The 18,386-nt window shown below is 41.2% G+C and overlaps 1 protein-coding gene across 1 annotated transcript in view; it reads left to right on the top strand.

Annotated features, from left to right (window-relative positions):
- The first annotated feature begins 4,479 nt into the window (after positions 1–4,479).
- Positions 4,480–18,386, top strand: part of UCHL3 (ubiquitin C-terminal hydrolase L3) — a 37,353-nt gene continuing 23,446 nt past the window's right edge. The window contains exons 1-6 of the mRNA XM_053312890.1: positions 4,480–4,577; positions 4,789–4,800; positions 12,597–12,725; positions 14,697–14,853; positions 15,358–15,443; positions 17,261–17,308. Of these exons, the coding sequence (XP_053168865.1) occupies positions 4,506–4,577; positions 4,789–4,800; positions 12,597–12,725; positions 14,697–14,853; positions 15,358–15,443; positions 17,261–17,308 (504 nt within the window). The 5' untranslated portion in view covers positions 4,480–4,505. The remainder of the gene's footprint in view (positions 4,578–4,788; positions 4,801–12,596; positions 12,726–14,696; positions 14,854–15,357; positions 15,444–17,260; positions 17,309–18,386) is intronic.

Genomic DNA, 18,386 nt, shown 5'->3' with positions numbered 1-18,386 from the left:
GACCTTATTGATTACTTCCGCCCATCTCCAAGTAGGGTAGGGTATATGCAAAGAAGGGAGATAACTTTTGTCGTGCGGAGCGCATCTGAGTCGTTCACAGTCACGCTACTGTGAAAAGTCCCAAGTCTCATTTAATTTCTTAAACTAAGCACAATCTGGTCCGATTTGTACGTACTTGAATTCGGGAAAGTGGCAATTTTCAGCAACGTGGCAAAAAGTGGCAATTTTCAGGACTTGAATTAGAAAAAGTGACAATTTCCCTCATTCCTGTGTGACAGGCTCTGCCTTGCAAAACACTCTCTTCTGCTCGACTAATATGCAACTAGTGCAATCCAATACACACTTGAACACAAAACCTCATTGAACAGAGTGAGATTTACTTTTGAGTAAAACATCTTTAGGATTGCAGATCTGTCCTCTTTTGTATCTGGTCACTCTATGCATAGGGAAACTGGCAGACTGGATATAAGGCAAACAGAACAGTATTTCACATAATGTGTGTGGTTCATCTATGGAAGGTGCAACTGATGCACTTTTAAAAAAGGATTACATGAGTAACTGGAAGATAAATGTGTCTGTAATGATGATCAATATGATCCAAAACTGTAACTTCAGTTGTCAGATAAAGTATACTTTCACAGCTTCAAGCATTTCAAACTAACCTGTTTAACACATATCTGTGAATTGTTACTTGTGACAATCCTACACAGTAGGGCTACAAGTTTAGCAGATTAATATACTGGGTTGTTTAAAAACCTTTTATTCAATTCAGAAAGGTGTACCTCCGCAGATTAAACTTTTTTAAAAAATTAGAGTACTTACAAAAACTGAGATACCATCTTAGAAGAGACATTTCCCTTTCTCTTCCACACTAAAAGTTGTGCCACTGAGTCAGTGTCAATACATTGTCATTGAGTCAGTGTCACACAACAACACAGTGTCCTGGTAACCACAGAGCCATGTGGTTTTCTTTGGTAGAATACAGAAGGGGTTTACCATTACCATCTCCTGTGCACTATGAGATGACGCCCTTCAGCATCTTTCTATCTTGCCGCTGCCCAATAAAACAGAGCCTAATGTGTTGTATCAATCAGATCCCATAAAGAAAGAAAACAAAGTATTGTACAGTTAAAACAATCCCAGGTGGGACTGGGAAGGCCTTTTTCTAAGACCTTAGAGAGCCTCTGCCAGTCAGAACAGACAATACTGGGCTAAAAAGACCAAAGTTCTGACTCCATATAAGGAAGCTTTCTATGTGATCTCCACCCTGCAACAACTGAGTAACAACTTCACATTTATTGCATAATATAACATTTGCTTGGCAAGACCTTTAAAACAAAGGAAAGTTCTCTTGGCACAGCTGCTAACTGAGTGGCACAAGGCTGTGTGGGTGCAGGATACCAAAGCTGAGGGTGGGGGGGGGGCAAGCTCTGCTCAGCTGAAAAATAATCTTGCTCTGTATAAAACGTTAGTGGCCAGTCTTTTCAGTTTGTCATAAGTCAAGTCCAAGCATGAAATAATGACATTTAGGAGACAGATCTTTAGTATGAGTATGTATTTAATGTAACAATGTACCCCAACCAAATATTGCAGTGGACATAGCTGTATGATTACTGGTACTTCATTTAGTTAAGCTCCCTGCAAAAGAGGCTGGATCCAAAATAAAAGATAAGTTGGTTGACACTTTATGTGGCACATTTAGTTTAGTTTATTACTATCAACGATCAAAGATCAGCAAATGCAATTTAAAACTTTACAGAAAAGTACAGATTAAAAAATACATAAAATAACAATGGTAATAATCAGAAGGAGAACGTCCCATTTGCATATAAAAATGGCTGTTATCCAACATCCTAACCAAACCAAAAATCTAAAAGACAGGACAGGAAATTAATTGCTGTCGAGTCCTAACAGCTATAGAGCAAAACTTTGCCACCTTATATGTAATAGAGGACATTTTGTCTGCAAGCAAGAATGCAACATAAAATTCTTCTGAATGACCAGGTAAAGATAAAACAATAGGAGTTAATAAAGTCTGTTGTATGTCCTTATAGAATAAGCAATGCAACAGAACATGTTGTACATTTTCAACATCCCCCAGACCACAAATACAAAGTCTGTCACTCCTTGGGACCTTCAAAAATCTCCCAGAAAGCACTGCAGAAGGCAGTACATCATGTCTCGCCCTGAAAAAAGCCCTTTGATGGTGGGAGTAAATTAAAGTTTGTAAATAAGAAGATGAACCTCCAAAAGGAAAATCAAGTCTCCTCCTGATATAGTTAGAAATAAGACTAAGGTCATTCTGATATTCTATGTCCAGAATTCTTTGTTTCAACACCTGTACAGCCTGGTTATAATTTAACAGAAAAAGGTAATCTTGAGAAAGGCCCAAGGCTGAGATTTTATTCTGGACAGCTTGCATCCAAGATGACTGAAACCCATCAGCCAGGACTAGAGAGATCCAGCCTTGAGGGGAAAACCTGATCTTAAGCCAATAAACTAAGATTAAGATCCATGCCCTGGCTTCAATTCTCTGAATCCCCAATTCGAGTCTCAGTGCCACGTTAGAAGAGCATCTAGGATCTCTAAGAACTGGTGTGGCACATTGGCATATCTGTATTTGCTGCACTAAGCATCTCAAATGCAAGGGTCAAATAACATCCCCAAATATCTAGGGACAGGCAGTTGAGTAGACATCACTGGGAGCTATGAGTTGTTGTAGCTCATTAATGTGTGTTCACTGCCTGTTGAAGACACAGACCAATTTACATGTTTTAACAAACAGTCGTGTATCACAGTGATGTGTAAGGTATGCACCAGCATTTATGCATTCCACATAATCCACGGAAGCTGATAGGATATCAAGCATGCGTAAATTAGAAACTAATTGAAAATAACTGAAATGGTGGCAGGAAGTAGTGCTGTCATTGACTGTAATCAGGTTGAACAGGTAATGGAACATTATTAGGCTTGGTGATACATCAGATAATGCAACTCAGACTCAGTACTGATTGCAGGAAACTGGTGTAAATAACATGGCATGAATCATTCGTTAATGAGCATGTGTCTTCCTCTCAAGCAGTGATTCCCAATGAAAATGGCTGACTAGCCAAGTGTGTGGCAAGTATAACTCTGTTTTAGTAGGAGAAAGCATGTTACATTCTCATTAAATGTACTCCAAAAAGGAAACAGGACTTCTATTTTCAAAGGCAGTATACCACTACTTGAGTACAATATCTTGGGAACAAACGACAAGGACTGATTCCTTTATGTTCTGCTTGCACACTTCCAAGAATGATTTTGGTGGCATTTGCTTAGTGCCAACAGAATGCTGGGCCAAATTGATCCTTGGATTGATCCAGCAATGCCCTTCTTATGATTTGCTGCTACAAGTACAATTGGAAAGGTGTCAAAGAATGGACTATGTCATGCACAAATTCTTTAACATACATAAAATGTCAGACTACACAGTTAGTGACCGAAGACTACCTTTGAACTTCAAGGCACCAAGCAAACCCAAATAAGCTATTATTCTTTCCCCCTTGCCAGACTGGACTGGTGGCGTTCCTCTTGAAGTCAAGGGAATTCAACAAATATCTTTCTTGACATGAGGTCGTGCACTTTCCTACCAAAAAACATCGAGCCAAGTTATTCTGGAGAGAGATCATATGTTGTATGCAATTATCTCAATGACCGGAAGGGCAGCGCTAAAATGCACGCGAGGGGCACGCAGAGAGCCTCCTCACTCGTAGGATACAGGTTTAGGGATACTTAAAAAAAAATCGTACTTCCCTATGGAAAGAGAGAGAGAGAACTTTTTAAATTGCCTTTCTATTTTGTTCTCTCTTACTCAGGCTCATTGTGTTCGGTACTGTAGTTTTTCGTTCCAGATTAACATGTGTAAGAACTGCGCCCCCTACAACACCAAGCTGTCTCTTCAGCCTCTCATCAGACACACCTCCTTCAGCCAGGGCGGAGACATTGATGCGGGAGAGCCCATGTAATTGAAGGGGGGGGGAATTATTACAGAAATATAATGTACTATCATTTTCCTTGCCCCTCTCCCGAGTTCTGTTATTTGACTCACAGCAGAAAGACTTCTCTTGTTTTAGGGAGGCCGAAACTGGGGGAGGAGAAAGAAAAGAGCGAAGAAAGGCAGGTGATGTGACCTCCCCTCCTGCGTGGCATTTGGTACAGTTCACGTCGTGTTCTGGGTAGGAGCGAGGGGGACGGGGCGGACTGCCAATGAGGTGTGTGTCGGGGTGCTGTCAGTAGACGGGTGTTTCGGGCCGGTCGGGTTGGGGTGCTGCGCGCGCACGCAACAGAGCACACAAGAGGGACACTGTCTGGCATCTTTCCCCTGCAGGTCCCTGAAGCACGAGCCATGGATCCTCATCGCTGGCTGCCCCTGGAAGCGAACCCTGATGTGAGAGCTGAATGGGGGATGGGATGGGATGGGAACGGAAGGAGATGGGAGCAAGCGGGAGGGATGTGTTGTGTGCCTCATGGTGGAAAGGCGGCAGCAGTGGCCAAGTAAAGCGAAACCTCTTCATTTTGAGGGCTTCTGGGAAAGGAAGGTAGAAAAGATAACTTGCTAGGGTGGGAGGGGTGGTGGTAAAAGTTGGTGTGGTGCGTAAGGGGTAGCTAGTCGTGCATGAGGGCTGGAATGTGGGGTGGAATTGAACCATTTGGCCCCCCTTGGGGTGAGAAACAGGTTTGAGCTTTTACAGTGAAATTTAACTGAGTGAAGGACTGTAATTTGACAATTTTCTTTGTTCTTATTTTCAGGTCACGAACCAGGTGAGCTATTATTTCTTTCCTCTAAAAATCGTGGCATAAATGGCTATTATTGGGCTTGCTGTTAAAGAATGTTTCTTGCATTTAATGTTTCTCTCTTTGACCCCACAGTTTACTTTTTTCCTCTCTGTATGTATGTGGAAAAGTTGTCCACTGAAATGTCACTTAAATCATCTGATGAAGTGGGCTCTAGTCCATGAATGCTTGGGCCACAATAAATCTCGGCTTCTAATGTCTCTTGGTTGTATTTGCTGTAACAGACTGGCTTCCTGCCTTACCTGTTTGGGAACACAGGAAGTTTCCCATTGGACTTCCAATTCTTGAGCAATGCGCCCCCCCCCGTAAAAAAAAATTACATCCTGGGCTGCCCTAGTAGTCTGCTTGTCTTAACTTATTGTGGTAACTTAATTTTTGCATTTGTCAAATAAATAATTCCTAAGGATTGTCAAAACCTGTTCTCTTTAGTGTATTGGCAAGTGAGATAATGCATACTAAACAGTGTTGTTAACATTTATGAAACCAGCCTTTGTCCCCTGTGCAATAAATTATATCTATACGTTATGATAGCATGGTTTGTCAATAGAGTTATTTATTGCCAGAAAGCTGGATTAATTCTGAATGTGAGATCATCCTCATCATTATCATATGTGGATACTCTTGTACTACAGTGTTAGGATTGGGTCCATTTGAATTGACCTGGAGCCTTACAACCACTGAGTAAAAATTCTGGGTATCCAAAGCTTAATTTTAAAGTAACTTGTTTATGAGTGCTTTCTCTGATCTCCTGAATACATTCTTAACCCTTACTACTCCTATAATGCCTTGTTCTTGTCCTTGTTTCCTCTCTCTTGCTTTTCCTGCCCCTCAATATTCCTGATCTCATGTCATGAATGCCTGTCTTCCTCCTTTACATTTTTAAGCTATCTATAGAGTGACTATGCCACTTCTGTATTCTATCATAAAAGTCCTAGATGACACCAGGGAAGGAAAATGTATTTCCGGAGTGCTTAGGCAACATGACACTTGTCTACCAAAGGATGATAATTAAATGATGATGGAGTATAAGACCTCGTTGGTGTCAAAGGAAGAAATTAATTGTGGCAATGTAAGTTTAGAGGAGCCAGAAGGTTGAGTTTGAAAGAACAGGTTGGTGTACACTGCTAGCAAACCAATTTATGTTGTAGAATAGGGAGAATAGGGTAGAATAGAATTTCATATCAATGAAATTCTGGAATAATCTTCTCAGAAAACTTGTGGAATCAACAATCTAATTTTTGTTGAATCTGAGCTAGATTGTAAGGAGCTATCAATACCACAATACTAAGCTTTTGTTGTTTTTGAGAGACACAAGTTTCTGTGACTGGGAGTAGAATCCATTAAAAATAAATACATCTGAAAATCCTAAACTGCTGGTAGCAAGTGTTTAGACTGTGGAACAGCTGAGGCCAAGTCCTCACACCAGATATTGTTGGGATTTATGAAAGGCACTTCAATGATTCCCCCCCGCCCCTGCTTGCCTTCTCAGAAAGAAAATAGCGGACTATTGGTCAGATGGTGGTTTTTTGTTTTTTTTACATTAAATCACAGTAGATGAATTGTTCAGGTATGTTCAAAAACTAGTGTATTAGTACTTGGTTCATCAAGAAACTTGCCTATAGGCCTACCTGGCAAACTACTATTTCCTGTTTTTCTTTCCATATAGCAAATTTTGCTGGCTTGAGCCATCACTTTGTGACTATTGTATTTAGTATATTGCTGCATGTGCTATCTGTCCTTTTTTTTTTGGAGTGGCTTATATCAATCAGATTACCATGCTGCACTTCAGTCTTTTAATTAAGCAGTTGCCTAACCTCCTGTGGCAAGCAAGAATTGCCTATAAGAAATTTCTGTTCTTTCCTACCACTCCCACCTCCTTGGTGTGCTGTTAAAGCCCAGAGCAGAGAGAGCAGCTGCTGTCCCTCCCCGCCACTTCCCTTCAGCACAAAAAAGTTATGCTCTGGAAGAGCAGGACTGCCAAGTGGCAGCTGCTATTGTACAGCAATAGCAGTGCAATATTGCACAGCAGTGTTTGGGGACAAACCTCTTCCACAGAATGGTACTTGGTTTCCCCATATGGCGAAATGCAGGGCTGTGTTTTGGAAATGTCTGGTTGAAATTATGGGATGAGTGAAGTAGGATGGTGGAGAACCCTCTGCAAAAATTTGTTTGAAAGATGTGTATGTTTTGATTGTGTGGAGGATTGGCCTGAGCTCAGGGCTCATCTATATTACGTACGAGTTGTAGAGATCTACAGCGTTCCAGTGACCCATGTTGTAGCATTTCTGGTGACTGGTGTTGTATTCCTTCATGTTTCACATGAAGAAGTGCCCGATTCTAGGCTTTCCCCTTGCTATTCCAAGGACATGAGAAATGACAGTATATCATTGCAGTAACCAAGGCATGTGTTTCTTAGAGAGCAAGGAACTTGCCTTAGTGAGCTTCATGGCAGCTCAAGCATTGCAGGTCTGAAATCTGACACAGTTCCTGGGAACCTACAATTAAATATGCTTTATATCTTTCATGAGCTTAGTTATATTAACTTAAATAGTCTTAGCTTACTACTTGCTCTTGGGCAGAAAGGGAAATGGTTTAATTATATATACACATATACATAAACACACACACACCCACACACACACACACACACCACTGATATGTATATCTCTAGGTGGTGTAAAGGTCAAGTGTGCTGTCAAGTCGGTGTCAACTCCTGGCGCCTTCAGAGCCCTGTGGTTTTCTTTGGTAGAATACAGGAGGGGTATACCATTGCTTCCTCCTGCACAGTATGAGATGGTGCCTTTCAGCATCTTCCTGTATTGCTGCTGCCCAATGTAGGGGCAGAGAAGATTTGAACAGGCAACCTTCTGCTTTTTAGTCAAGCATTTCCCCGCTGTGCCACTTAAGGTAGTGTACACAACTTAAAACACACAAAATATAAAACAGACTTAAAACAAAACAACTTGACAGAATAAAAAATTAAAACAATTTCACGGGATAAAAACAATTAAACAGTTTGAATTTAAGTAGCCTGAGAAAACAGGTGTGTCCTGAGGGTCTTCTTAAAAGCAAACAGAGATGGAGATGCTCTTATTTTGACAGGGAGCATATTCCAAACCCCGGGGGCAACCGTCAAGAAGGCCTGGTCTTTTTTTGGTTTTGTTTTTATTTAACTTTCCTGGGCTCACTTTATGAAGGATACAAACGTCTTTAAAAAAATAAAACTTTGTTACATTTGGGAATAACAATTAATGGGCTAAGCTGAAGACCTTGAGGAATGGTGGGTTCTGAGGAGAGTTTTGAAGGAAGAGAGGAAAGTGGTGCCTTGCATGTGTTCAGCAGAGCAGTTCCATACATAGGGGCCAGCGAGGGAGAACTGGTGGAATTGCATTAGGGTCTTAACATGCCTATGGTGTGTGCCTGCATATAAGTGTTTCAGCATGCAACCTTGAAGGTGAAATTTTGGATAGTGCTTCTGATTGTTAGATTAAAAGCAGAGCTCCTTTAAGTGCCAAAGTATTGTAGAAGGTTATCAGACCTGGACCAGTGACACGGAAACTAGGGTTCTAATCTCCACTTGTCTATGAGGCTCACTTGAACTCTCACTTCAGGTCAATCATGAACTCTCAGCCTACCCTATTTCACAGGGTAGTTGTGAAGGTAAATGAGATCCTCGTGTATGGCATCTAGATGCCCTTTGGGGAAAGGGCAGAATGTGAATAGACTCTTCTTCCATCAAAACCTATGCCAGATTAACGGGCCCCATGTTTTTTAGGGCCCCGCACACCCGGCTTGAACTGCCCCTCTTCTTTCTGCTCTCTACTACTTGTGCAGCCTCTCTCCTCGCTGCCTGGTGCTGCCATACATTCTCTCCCGAGTCCCAAGTTGGCCACCGCCTGATTCCAATTGGCTGGCTGGCTGCATTCCGTCGCCCACGTGCTGCTTCTTGTGAGGCTGGTAGGTGCAGGCAACCTGCCCCGCACATGCTCCCTCCCTCCTCATGCCTGTGGGCCTGCACAGCCTCCGGGCACGCCAGGTATGTGTGGGGAAACTTAAAGAGCGTGCACTGCTGAGAAGTGGGCTCAGCCCTCCGGCTCCTGCCGCGGTGACTCCTGTCTGCGTGCGGATTACTGAACACAAAAGAGGGGTGGGGGGCGTTTTGCAGTTGTTTGCAAAGCAAAGGTCAATTTTGGGTTATTATTAGTTGCAAACTTTTTCCTGCCCATTAGATTAGTGCTCTGCTTCCCATGGGTCAAACCAGGATGCCTCGCCCACTGTTTTACCTGCTCTCCCCCTGCCACTGTCTTATGTTTGCCAGGATTGTTTCATGGCACAAAAAGCCTTTGCCTCTGGGCTGATACAACGTCGTTTTGTTTGCTTTGTTTGCTCGCAATGTCAAGGCATAAATAATGCTAACAGTGGTATGCAATGATGGGCAAGTGTCTAAAAATGATATACTTTCAACCATACACCATACAACCATAATTTTATGTTTCAATATTTATGTGCATTTTTAAAATTTGGGGCCCCTTCATAACATATGCTACAGGCCACGCACTAGCTTAATCCGGCCCCGATTAGCAAAACTGTGTTTGTCATACAGTCTGGGGTGCTACTGTCTCAGAGAAATGAAATCCAAAACGTCCTTGGGAGAGTGGGACTAATTGTGTGGTTCTTTTGGAGCCTGGCCACATGGATCTCCCAATCTCTCCTTCCTAAAAAATGTCTCTGGTAACCTAGGTTGATTGGATTTAGTAATTTAGGCTTTCCATGCAGTGCTCTTGTCCACATTGTGTGCAGACTGTGACAGTTCGTAGGCTTGTGCAGTCAGAATCTCTGATTTGACACAAACACACCACTTCTGCAGGTGCTCCCAGTCTGGCCAATGGCAGGCAGTAGTTGCTTTTTCCAGTGCAGGGTGGAGGCATTTTGCTAAACCAGAGGCCGTGTTGCAGGGAGGCTGGGAAGGGAAAACATTGGGAGCAACTACAGTCCCCAGGTGTCCCTGTGCACCCTCCCAGTGTATCCACCCCCAGCCTTTGTGTGCAGTTTCTCTGGGTCTGTTAACCCCCTCCCCTGTGCTGGAAAAAACAACTACTGCCTGGCAGCATTCCCTCTAACAGGGATTCCCAGATGTTGACTACAACTCCCAGAATCCCCATTTGCAATGGCTTTTGCTTGGTGGTTATGGGAGTTGTAGTCAACAATATCTGGGAATCCCTGTGAGAGAGAACACCGCTGCCTGGTGCTGGCTGTGCTGGGAAGCCTGCCTTTGCGTGGGAGAATAGTGTATTTTTGTTGGAATTGGAGAGTCTAGCTGCATAGACTTAAAGTTAGCAACTTGCATCTTGGCCTCCTGATTAAGTCTTTAAGAAAACTCAGTTGGTGCAGAAAGCCATATCCTAATTACTTGAGTAGTGAAATTAAAGTATAATAAAGTTAATACCTTTCAAGGTAAAGTGAACAAAAATGGCCGCATCAGATATTCTTTAAATATTTAAAAAGATATGTCAGTTAATAATCACTGGCTCACATTCTGGGCAGATACGGGGTAGTTCAGTGCTACCTGCATCGCTGTGTGTGTCTGAAGTACCACACATGGTGTTGCAGAACAGCCTTGTTCCACTGTGACTTTAAATTGCACAAGCGGAGTTGAACAATGCAATGGATAGAAGCAATGTATGGATATATGAAAATAATGGTCATTGTGCAGCTGCAATTGTTCAGTTTTGCTGCTGCAGAATAGGGGTGTTGTGCAACACCACAGTGGTGTGTTAGACACAGGCAGTGCTGAATCACCTGTGTCAAGGCTGTGCAGAGTGTGAGCCATGGTCTAATATATAGTTGGTAACATCTGTTCACTGTGCAAAGTCATTTTGCACAGTCAAAATGCACATTTTGCACATAGATTACACTTATAGGAAAATTCAAGAATTTAAAGATATGTAATATAATTTTTTAATTAATGTCCTTGCAAAAGGGAACTAAAAGAACAGTTTTAAATGTGGAGGATTTCAACTTCAAATGTTATTCATTTTACTGAATAATTACCACATATGGTAAACTTGAATCATAGCACATTTGCATCTGGGAAAGATCTTCTGCTTCTCTTGGGCATGATGCATTTTGGAATTATTAATCTAATTAGTGAGTGATAGAATACTGTCTGAGAACAGTAACTGTTAAAATATCTATATATTTAATTCTCTTGGGACATGCGTGCCCAGGATTTGGTGGCGGAACTCTTGTGACACACCGCGAGAATTCCGAAGTGAGGACTGAAGAGGCGAGGGGGCAGAAAGGGCCAGCAGTGGCTGGCCAGCGGAGGCGGGGGGAGAGAAAGGTGGCGGCGGGCAGGGGGGAGAGAAAGGTGGCGGTGGGAGGGAGGAGTGTGGGGAGAGAGAAGCTGCAGCGGCGGCAGGCGGACAGGAGGGAGAAAAAACGGCAGTGGCAGGACCCTTCTTGGCCGCTTGCCGCGGCTCTGTGTGGGGAGAGGAACGGGAAGAGAGCAGGGCTGGAGAGCGCGGGGCCAGAGGGAAGGGGAAGAGAGGAGAGACTGGGGCAGGAGGAAGACGGAGAGGGAAACAGCCAGCTCCAAAGCGCCGCACAGATGCTCTGTGAGGGGTCGGCTAGTATTCAGAATTTCTTCTTTTAAAAAATCATTTAACCTTTCCCCCAGCATATTCCAGTGTAAAAAGTAGTGTATTCAGCTAATTTAAGTGACATAATTGTGTATGCAAAATTTTATATCTGTAGGTCATCAAAGTATGACTTTCACACACACAAATTCATTTAAAAATAGAATAGACAGTAGACTACACCATTTAATGCACCATCTGTGGCATTTAACTCTTCTTTTGTCTGTTTGGCTGTATAGTACTAACAGGTCTTGTAGATGAGTCTTTAAAGATACCTTATTATTCTTTCAAATTTCTGTAGAGTAAGGAAAAATGAAGATATACACTTGGTTCAGTCTTCTTCCTCCCTTTATGACTGGTGATTTGGTGACAGCCTGTCACCAAAAGAGCTACTTTAAATTATCCTAAGGCCCTGGGCATGTCCAGGAACGAAGAGAGCTGGTCTTGTGGTAGCAAGCATGACTTGTCCCCTTAGCTAAGCAGGCTCTGCCCTGGGGAAATTAGAAGTGTGAGCACTGTAAAATATTCCCCTCAGGGGATGGAATCACTCTGGGAAGAACATCTAGGATCCAAGTTCCTTTCCTGGCATCTCCAAGATAGGGCTAAGAGAGCTTCCTGCGTGCAGTCTTGCAGAAGCCACTGCCAGTCTGTTTAGACAATACTGAGTGAGATAGACCAAGAGTCTGACTCAATATATGGCAGCTTCCTATGTTCCAGTGGAATTATTCACTTCTTCTTTGACCAGACAACTTCCCCCATATCGTATTACAGTTTAAAGAGCCATTTGCAATTCTGTTTGTGATCGTTCAAGTATCACAGGTCCAAAGCTTCCTTTAGCATGCATAACTACTTTCATAAGAGTCTGGATCCTAGCCAGTTAAGCTTATACCTGTTTTTCCAGAAGTAAATATAATTTTCTTTGTCCCTGAGATAAGAGTTTGATTAAGATTTAATATTGATATTTTCTGTCTTTTACTCTGTTCCCCAGACAGTCATACTACTTATTCCCAATCATTCTGAGAACCAAAATATAACACTAAGCTTGATAAGCCTTTTTATAGTGCACTGTGTGAATATACGTATTGGCAGACATTGTTTAGTATGCATCTTTATTTTCTTTACTAGTTTCTCAGACAGCTAGGGATACATCCCAGCTGGCAGTTTGTAGATGTTTACGGTATGGATCCAGAACTACTCAGCATGGTGCCAAGACCAGTTTGTGCTGTCCTCCTCCTCTTTCCAGTAACAGAAAAGGTAAATTTTGTTAATCTCTAATAGTAACCTTCATGTTTAAACACTTTGAGGCGAGTCTCACGATCAGTGAGACCCGTCTTAAGGGGGCTTGCAGGGAGAGCGGGCTTAGCCCGCAGATGATCACAACTGCAGCCCTGGGCAGCTGGATCGGCCGCCCACATGACTGCTGGCTCCATCACGGAGCCGGCAGGGGCTGCAGGGATTGGGGCTGCACGCCCCTCGGAAGTTCCAGGATGCCCCGCGCAAGCGTGTGGGGCATGCTGGAGAGACCCCCAAGCAGGGGTTCTCTTCATGTGTTGCCACGGAGCCGTGCCGCGGCAATACATGATCAAAAAGATGAGGTTAATGGACCTCTTGCTTAACCTTGGCTAAGGGGAGGGGTACTTTGGGAGGTTTGCTGCTGCGTGGCTCCCATTGCAGCACACGATTGGCCGAAACCGGGCTAGGTTCCCTTAGCCCGATTTTGGCCGATTGTGAGAATAGCCTCTTTATCGCTCCATCTTGGAAATAATGTAACAGAAGGAGACTTTGTTTTATTACTGCTGGATAGGAATGTGCTACTCAGGAAATGTGGTAGGAAAAGTGGGTAATGTATTGCAATGAATTTTGAAAAGATGTCTGTTTTCTTTCTTATGTAGATGGAAATAGACATCTAAATGGTATCTTCATGTAGATTTCGGGTACTTTATTTCTTTGGTCATAATTCTTCAGGACAGAGATGAAGAACTTCTGCATTCTTGGGAATTGCTTTGTTCTTCAGACAGCATTCCATGCAAAGTGACATCCATGTACATGGCTAGACTTTATTAGAAAGCTGGCATCAATCAGCCAAAAAAGCTTTACTCTTATGGAGCACATTCTCTTGGGCATAACTGCACCATGATGTGCAACATCCAAACATGTAATATAGCATTAAATCTCTTAATTGGAACCCCTCCCACCCCCCACCTCCACCATCATTGCAATTTTGGGCAAGCATATTGCCCAAGTGCTCAGTTAATATTTTGGTGGAGTTGGATCTAGTTGTTTATCTGTGCTTCAAAGTATGGCTTCAGTATGACAAATAAAAATGACATCTTCAGAGGCAGCTGTGATTAAAAATTGATTTAAATAGCTATTTTATGTGAAGCATTTAAATTAATGTTGTTGTTGATCTGGAATCAGATAATATTTGTGTTTTTACTAATGATGAAAGAAGCTAGTATGAACTTGCTAGAGGGGGCTAATGATGCACAAGATAGAAAGGAAAGAAGAAAATACATAACTTAAAGCTTGTTTATACTTCTTTAATATGGGAAGTAAATAAAATTAATTTTCTCCATTTCTCCCCAGTTAATTAGCAACTGAATTGGTAGCCCCATATATTGATGATCAGATGTCTTTCCATCTTATGTCTTTCAAGGTGTCATTTAGACCAAAATATTATTATGTAAACTTCTGTCATGGATTATTTAAAAATGTTGTAGCTCAAAAAACCCTCTTAAACACTGATCTGGATGACAGGGCAAAAGGGTAATGAGATACAGCCCAGTTAGAGATGATTAATTTTCTAAATATTTCACTAAGTTTTTAGTTAGCTGTATCAAATTTGTTGTTTATTGGCTTTCTATAAAATAACATGGTATGCTTGCCTTAGCAGTAAAATTTATCATACTGAGAGCATAATACACATGACACTTGATGTAGGTATGTAGAGTTGAAAGTAAAATTATGGGGGGAAATCTAATATTTAGAAAATCTCCAGCTTCAAAAAAGCTAGGACAAACTTGAAGTAAAATTAAAATTTGTACAAACTTCAGGAACAATTAAAATACTTCAAAACCCAGAACAAGGTTGCTTTTACAATAACAGAATCTTCTTGACAAGACTGCTTATTCTAGAACTGACTCGTTTTAACCAGATTTTTTTTTAAAAAAAAAATTCTTGCTAAATGAAGAATATATGTTTGTGTTTGGTTTTCTTGCCTTCTAGTATGAAATGTTCCGAACAGAACAGGAAGAGAAATTAAAAGCTCAGGGACAAGAAGTCAAACCATCAGTATATTTCATGAAACAAACAATCAGCAATGCCTGTGGAACAATTGGACTTATTCATGCTATTGCAAACAACAGGGATAAAATTAACTTTGGTAAATCCTTAACTTTTTTATTATACAACCTTAACTTGTTTGAAAGGTAGGTGGCGCTCCTGAACTACTTATCATTTATGACTATCTGAAAATGTTGGTAAAATTCATTAAACAAAGCCACTATGATAAGCATAATCTTGATGAAATAAAATGCCAAGTAACAAATCCTGCCTAGGTTATTTAGATGAATGGCCTTCTCAGTCCCAAATAAGTTTATATGTTCTAATTTATTTCAGTAGAATGTTGAAGTGAGCATGTAGCTTTATAGCTTTCCATTAATGAAGTACACAAGCTTCCCCTGGTGGGTAAACTAACCCCCAAACTGGTTATTTTTACTTGTTAAAGACATATTTTGTTGAGTGTGAACATAGTACTATTCCATGTCATGTGTACCAGATGTGGGGTGGAATGAAAAAGTGGCCATAGATGTAATAAAAACTATGCATTTTGTGACTGAATTGAGGGTAACTGATCTTTGTGTTCATGTTCCTGAATTTGTTCTAGAAGCGGAGTCCTCACTGAAGAAATTCCTGGATGATTCAGTGTCCATGAGTCCTGAAGAGAGAGCCAAATATCTAGAAACTTATGAAGTCAGTATCACTCCTTATATTATTGGGGAGGCAGAACTCATACTTAGGCTGTTGGCTTCAAATGAGGTTGCAGGGGCCTTTGGTAGGGTGGTAAACCTACTTGCCCAAGGTACTACTGGGCCCAATTATTCATAGGTATGTCAAATGAATCAAAATTCTTATCGCCTTTAATTAAACTGCTCAAATTTAAATAAACTTTCATAATCCCAAATGTTTCAAAAACTTTAATGAAAACTCTCATAATTGCAAAAACTTTCATAATGTGCTTTTTTAGAGAAATCCAAGTATGGAAATTTAAGACTTTAATGAACAAACGTTGTTACTCTCTGAAAAAAAGAGTTAACTTGGTATTTTGCTTTTCATTCCTTGCTACAATAATAAACCAGAATAGAAATATCCTCAAAAGATCTGTCCTTCAACTCACAGTCCTACCAGTTAGTCAGCTGAAGCCTTGTAATAGATTCAAGTATTACAGCCATTAACATTTTTTGTTTGTATGGGATCTAAAACTACACTTGGCTCTGTGTAATAAATCAGACAAGTTCCTGCAACATAATTACAGCATTAAAGTGGGGACAATAAGTATTTTGACTAAACGTATCTTGGAAAGTTTGGACTGATAGAGTCACACTCATAGGAACATAGGAAACTGCCATATACTGAGTCAGACCATTGGTCTATCTAGCTCAGTATTGTCTTCACAGACTGGCAGTGGCTTCTCCAAGGTTGCAGGCAGGAATCTCTCTCAGCCCTATCTTGGAGAAGCCAGGGAGGGAACTTGAAACCTTCTGCTCTTCCCAGAGTGGCTTCATCCCCTGAGGGGAATATCTTGCAGTGCTCACACATCAAGTCTCCCATTCAGATGCAACCAGGGCAGACCCTGCTTAGCTAAGGGGACAAGTCATGCTTGCTACCACAAGACCAGCTCTCCTCTCCTTAAAAATCTTGTCCTATTTTGGAGATGCCAGGGAAGAAACTTGGAGCCTAGATGCTCTTCCCAGAGCGGCTCCATCCCCTAAGGGGAATATCTTACAGCGCTCACACTTCTAGTCTCCCTTTCATATGCAACCAGGGTGGATCCTGCTTAGCTTAAGGGGACAAGTCATGCTTGCTACCACAAGACCAGCTCTCTTGTCTTAACTTGGTTGCAGAACATGTCAAGCATAAATTTTCCCTAGACGTGATAGCTGGCATCTTCAGTTGAAGGGTATTTGGAAGCAGAGCTGAAAAACACTCTAAAGTGCTTGGTTATTGGTGGACTATGTGGCCACATGAAGAGCGCTGGCATTTATTTCATTTCTATACGGCCCCAGCCAGTGGTTATGGGCGGTACCCAACAACAAAACAAAGAACAAACAATCATTTAAAATAATCAATTTAAAACAATATAAAAACAAATTTAAAAACAATTAAAAACTTTTATGAACAAAAGTTTATGTGAACTGTTGGCTCTAAATTTGAAGAACCTCCTTGTTCTTCTAAACTTGGTAGGGCACCAAGGAATTGCCATTATGCCTGGACTTTCTCTTGTTGAAATGAATGCTTGGATTTGCAAGGGACAGGGCTAATTTTAGAGTAGCAGCCAATAATTGCCCATGCTTTGTTTGATTAAATTGCTACTCTGGACCTGAAGGTGGAGGACTTCATTAAACAACTTTCCAATATTTGATTAAAGTGGGGAATTAAGCATTGTCTTTTTTTTTAACAATGCACTTTAAAATAAATTTTCTTTTTGCTATTAGATTATTACTTTATATTTGTTGCAATTTTTTAACCAGTACTAGCAAATAGACTAATGATCCATGTTGAAATTTCAGGCTATTCGTGTTACTCATGAATCCAGTGCCCATGAAGGTCAGACTGAGGTATTGAATTTAAAATTTTCCTTATAGCCTGAACTTGACCAAAAGCTGTAAACTGTGTTGAATACATTGATTGAAAATGTCTCTTTTGCCTTCCTCTAAAATCTGTTATTAGACTGCTTAAAACTTAGAGTAGCTTCTAATAGGAATCGGGGTTAGTATGAGTGTATGAAGTATAAAACAAGGCTGCAGGAAACTTCTCTTCTCTCTTTGTATACTGGCCTGACTTTACTAAATACGGTGCCAATTTCAGGTATGAAAAATTCCTGTTCATTACTATGAGGCTTCCATGTGCTTACATAATAAGCATCTGTCCTGACAAAATCAAATTGTAATGGGGGAGGGGGAAGTAATGGGTTTTAAAATGGAAATGTATTACTGTTCATGTGTATGTGCATGTGCACTTGCCGCTTTTCAATACAAAAGTTTATGAAGCGGTTTATGTAGCAAACCTGTCCCAGCAGAATTTAGTCTAAAAAGACACAAGGGACATACTAGCAAAAGCCACTGTATGGATGTTATGTTGGGATGCTCTCCCTCTGCTGAATATAGGAGAGCCACCACATTAAATGGTAACCCTTGGCCAGATAGCAAGGGTCAACCCTATTTATTATTTGACTAATCTTACATAGTAAGGCATTTTATGTGTGAGTGGGTGGCTGCGTTTAGGGTCCCTAGTGTACAGTAGTATACTTGAATGCTTTCAATTCATTTTTGCACAGTTTGGTCATGACTGACTTTGTTTGGCGAGCACCCAGTAGCCATGATTCAGAGTCAGAATATCAATAGGTACAGATTTGGGCTTAAAACATGATATAAATAAGATGCTTCATCTCTGTGCCTCTTTCTTGATAATGAGAGCAGTCTTGGAGTGTTAATGCTCCACTGATCCCATGTTCTCTAGCTCATGACTGGCTACCTTGCAGAAGGCGCTAGCTTGAAAGAAGTTGACTACTAGCTGATGCCCTACCTTACAATTCAGTTTTTCAAAAATTTATACATCTACTGTTTGAATAACCCATAAGAGAGATAAACTCATAAGAGAGTAAACAACACCTTTCAGGGGTGACAAACTCAGATC

Source organism: Hemicordylus capensis, chromosome 3 (assembly GCF_027244095.1).
Source record: "Hemicordylus capensis ecotype Gifberg chromosome 3, rHemCap1.1.pri, whole genome shotgun sequence".
Classification (NCBI taxonomy): Eukaryota; Metazoa; Chordata; class Lepidosauria; order Squamata; family Cordylidae; genus Hemicordylus; species Hemicordylus capensis.
The sequence above is the reverse complement of the archived record's forward strand: the minus strand, read 5'-3'. Positions and strand labels throughout refer to the sequence as shown.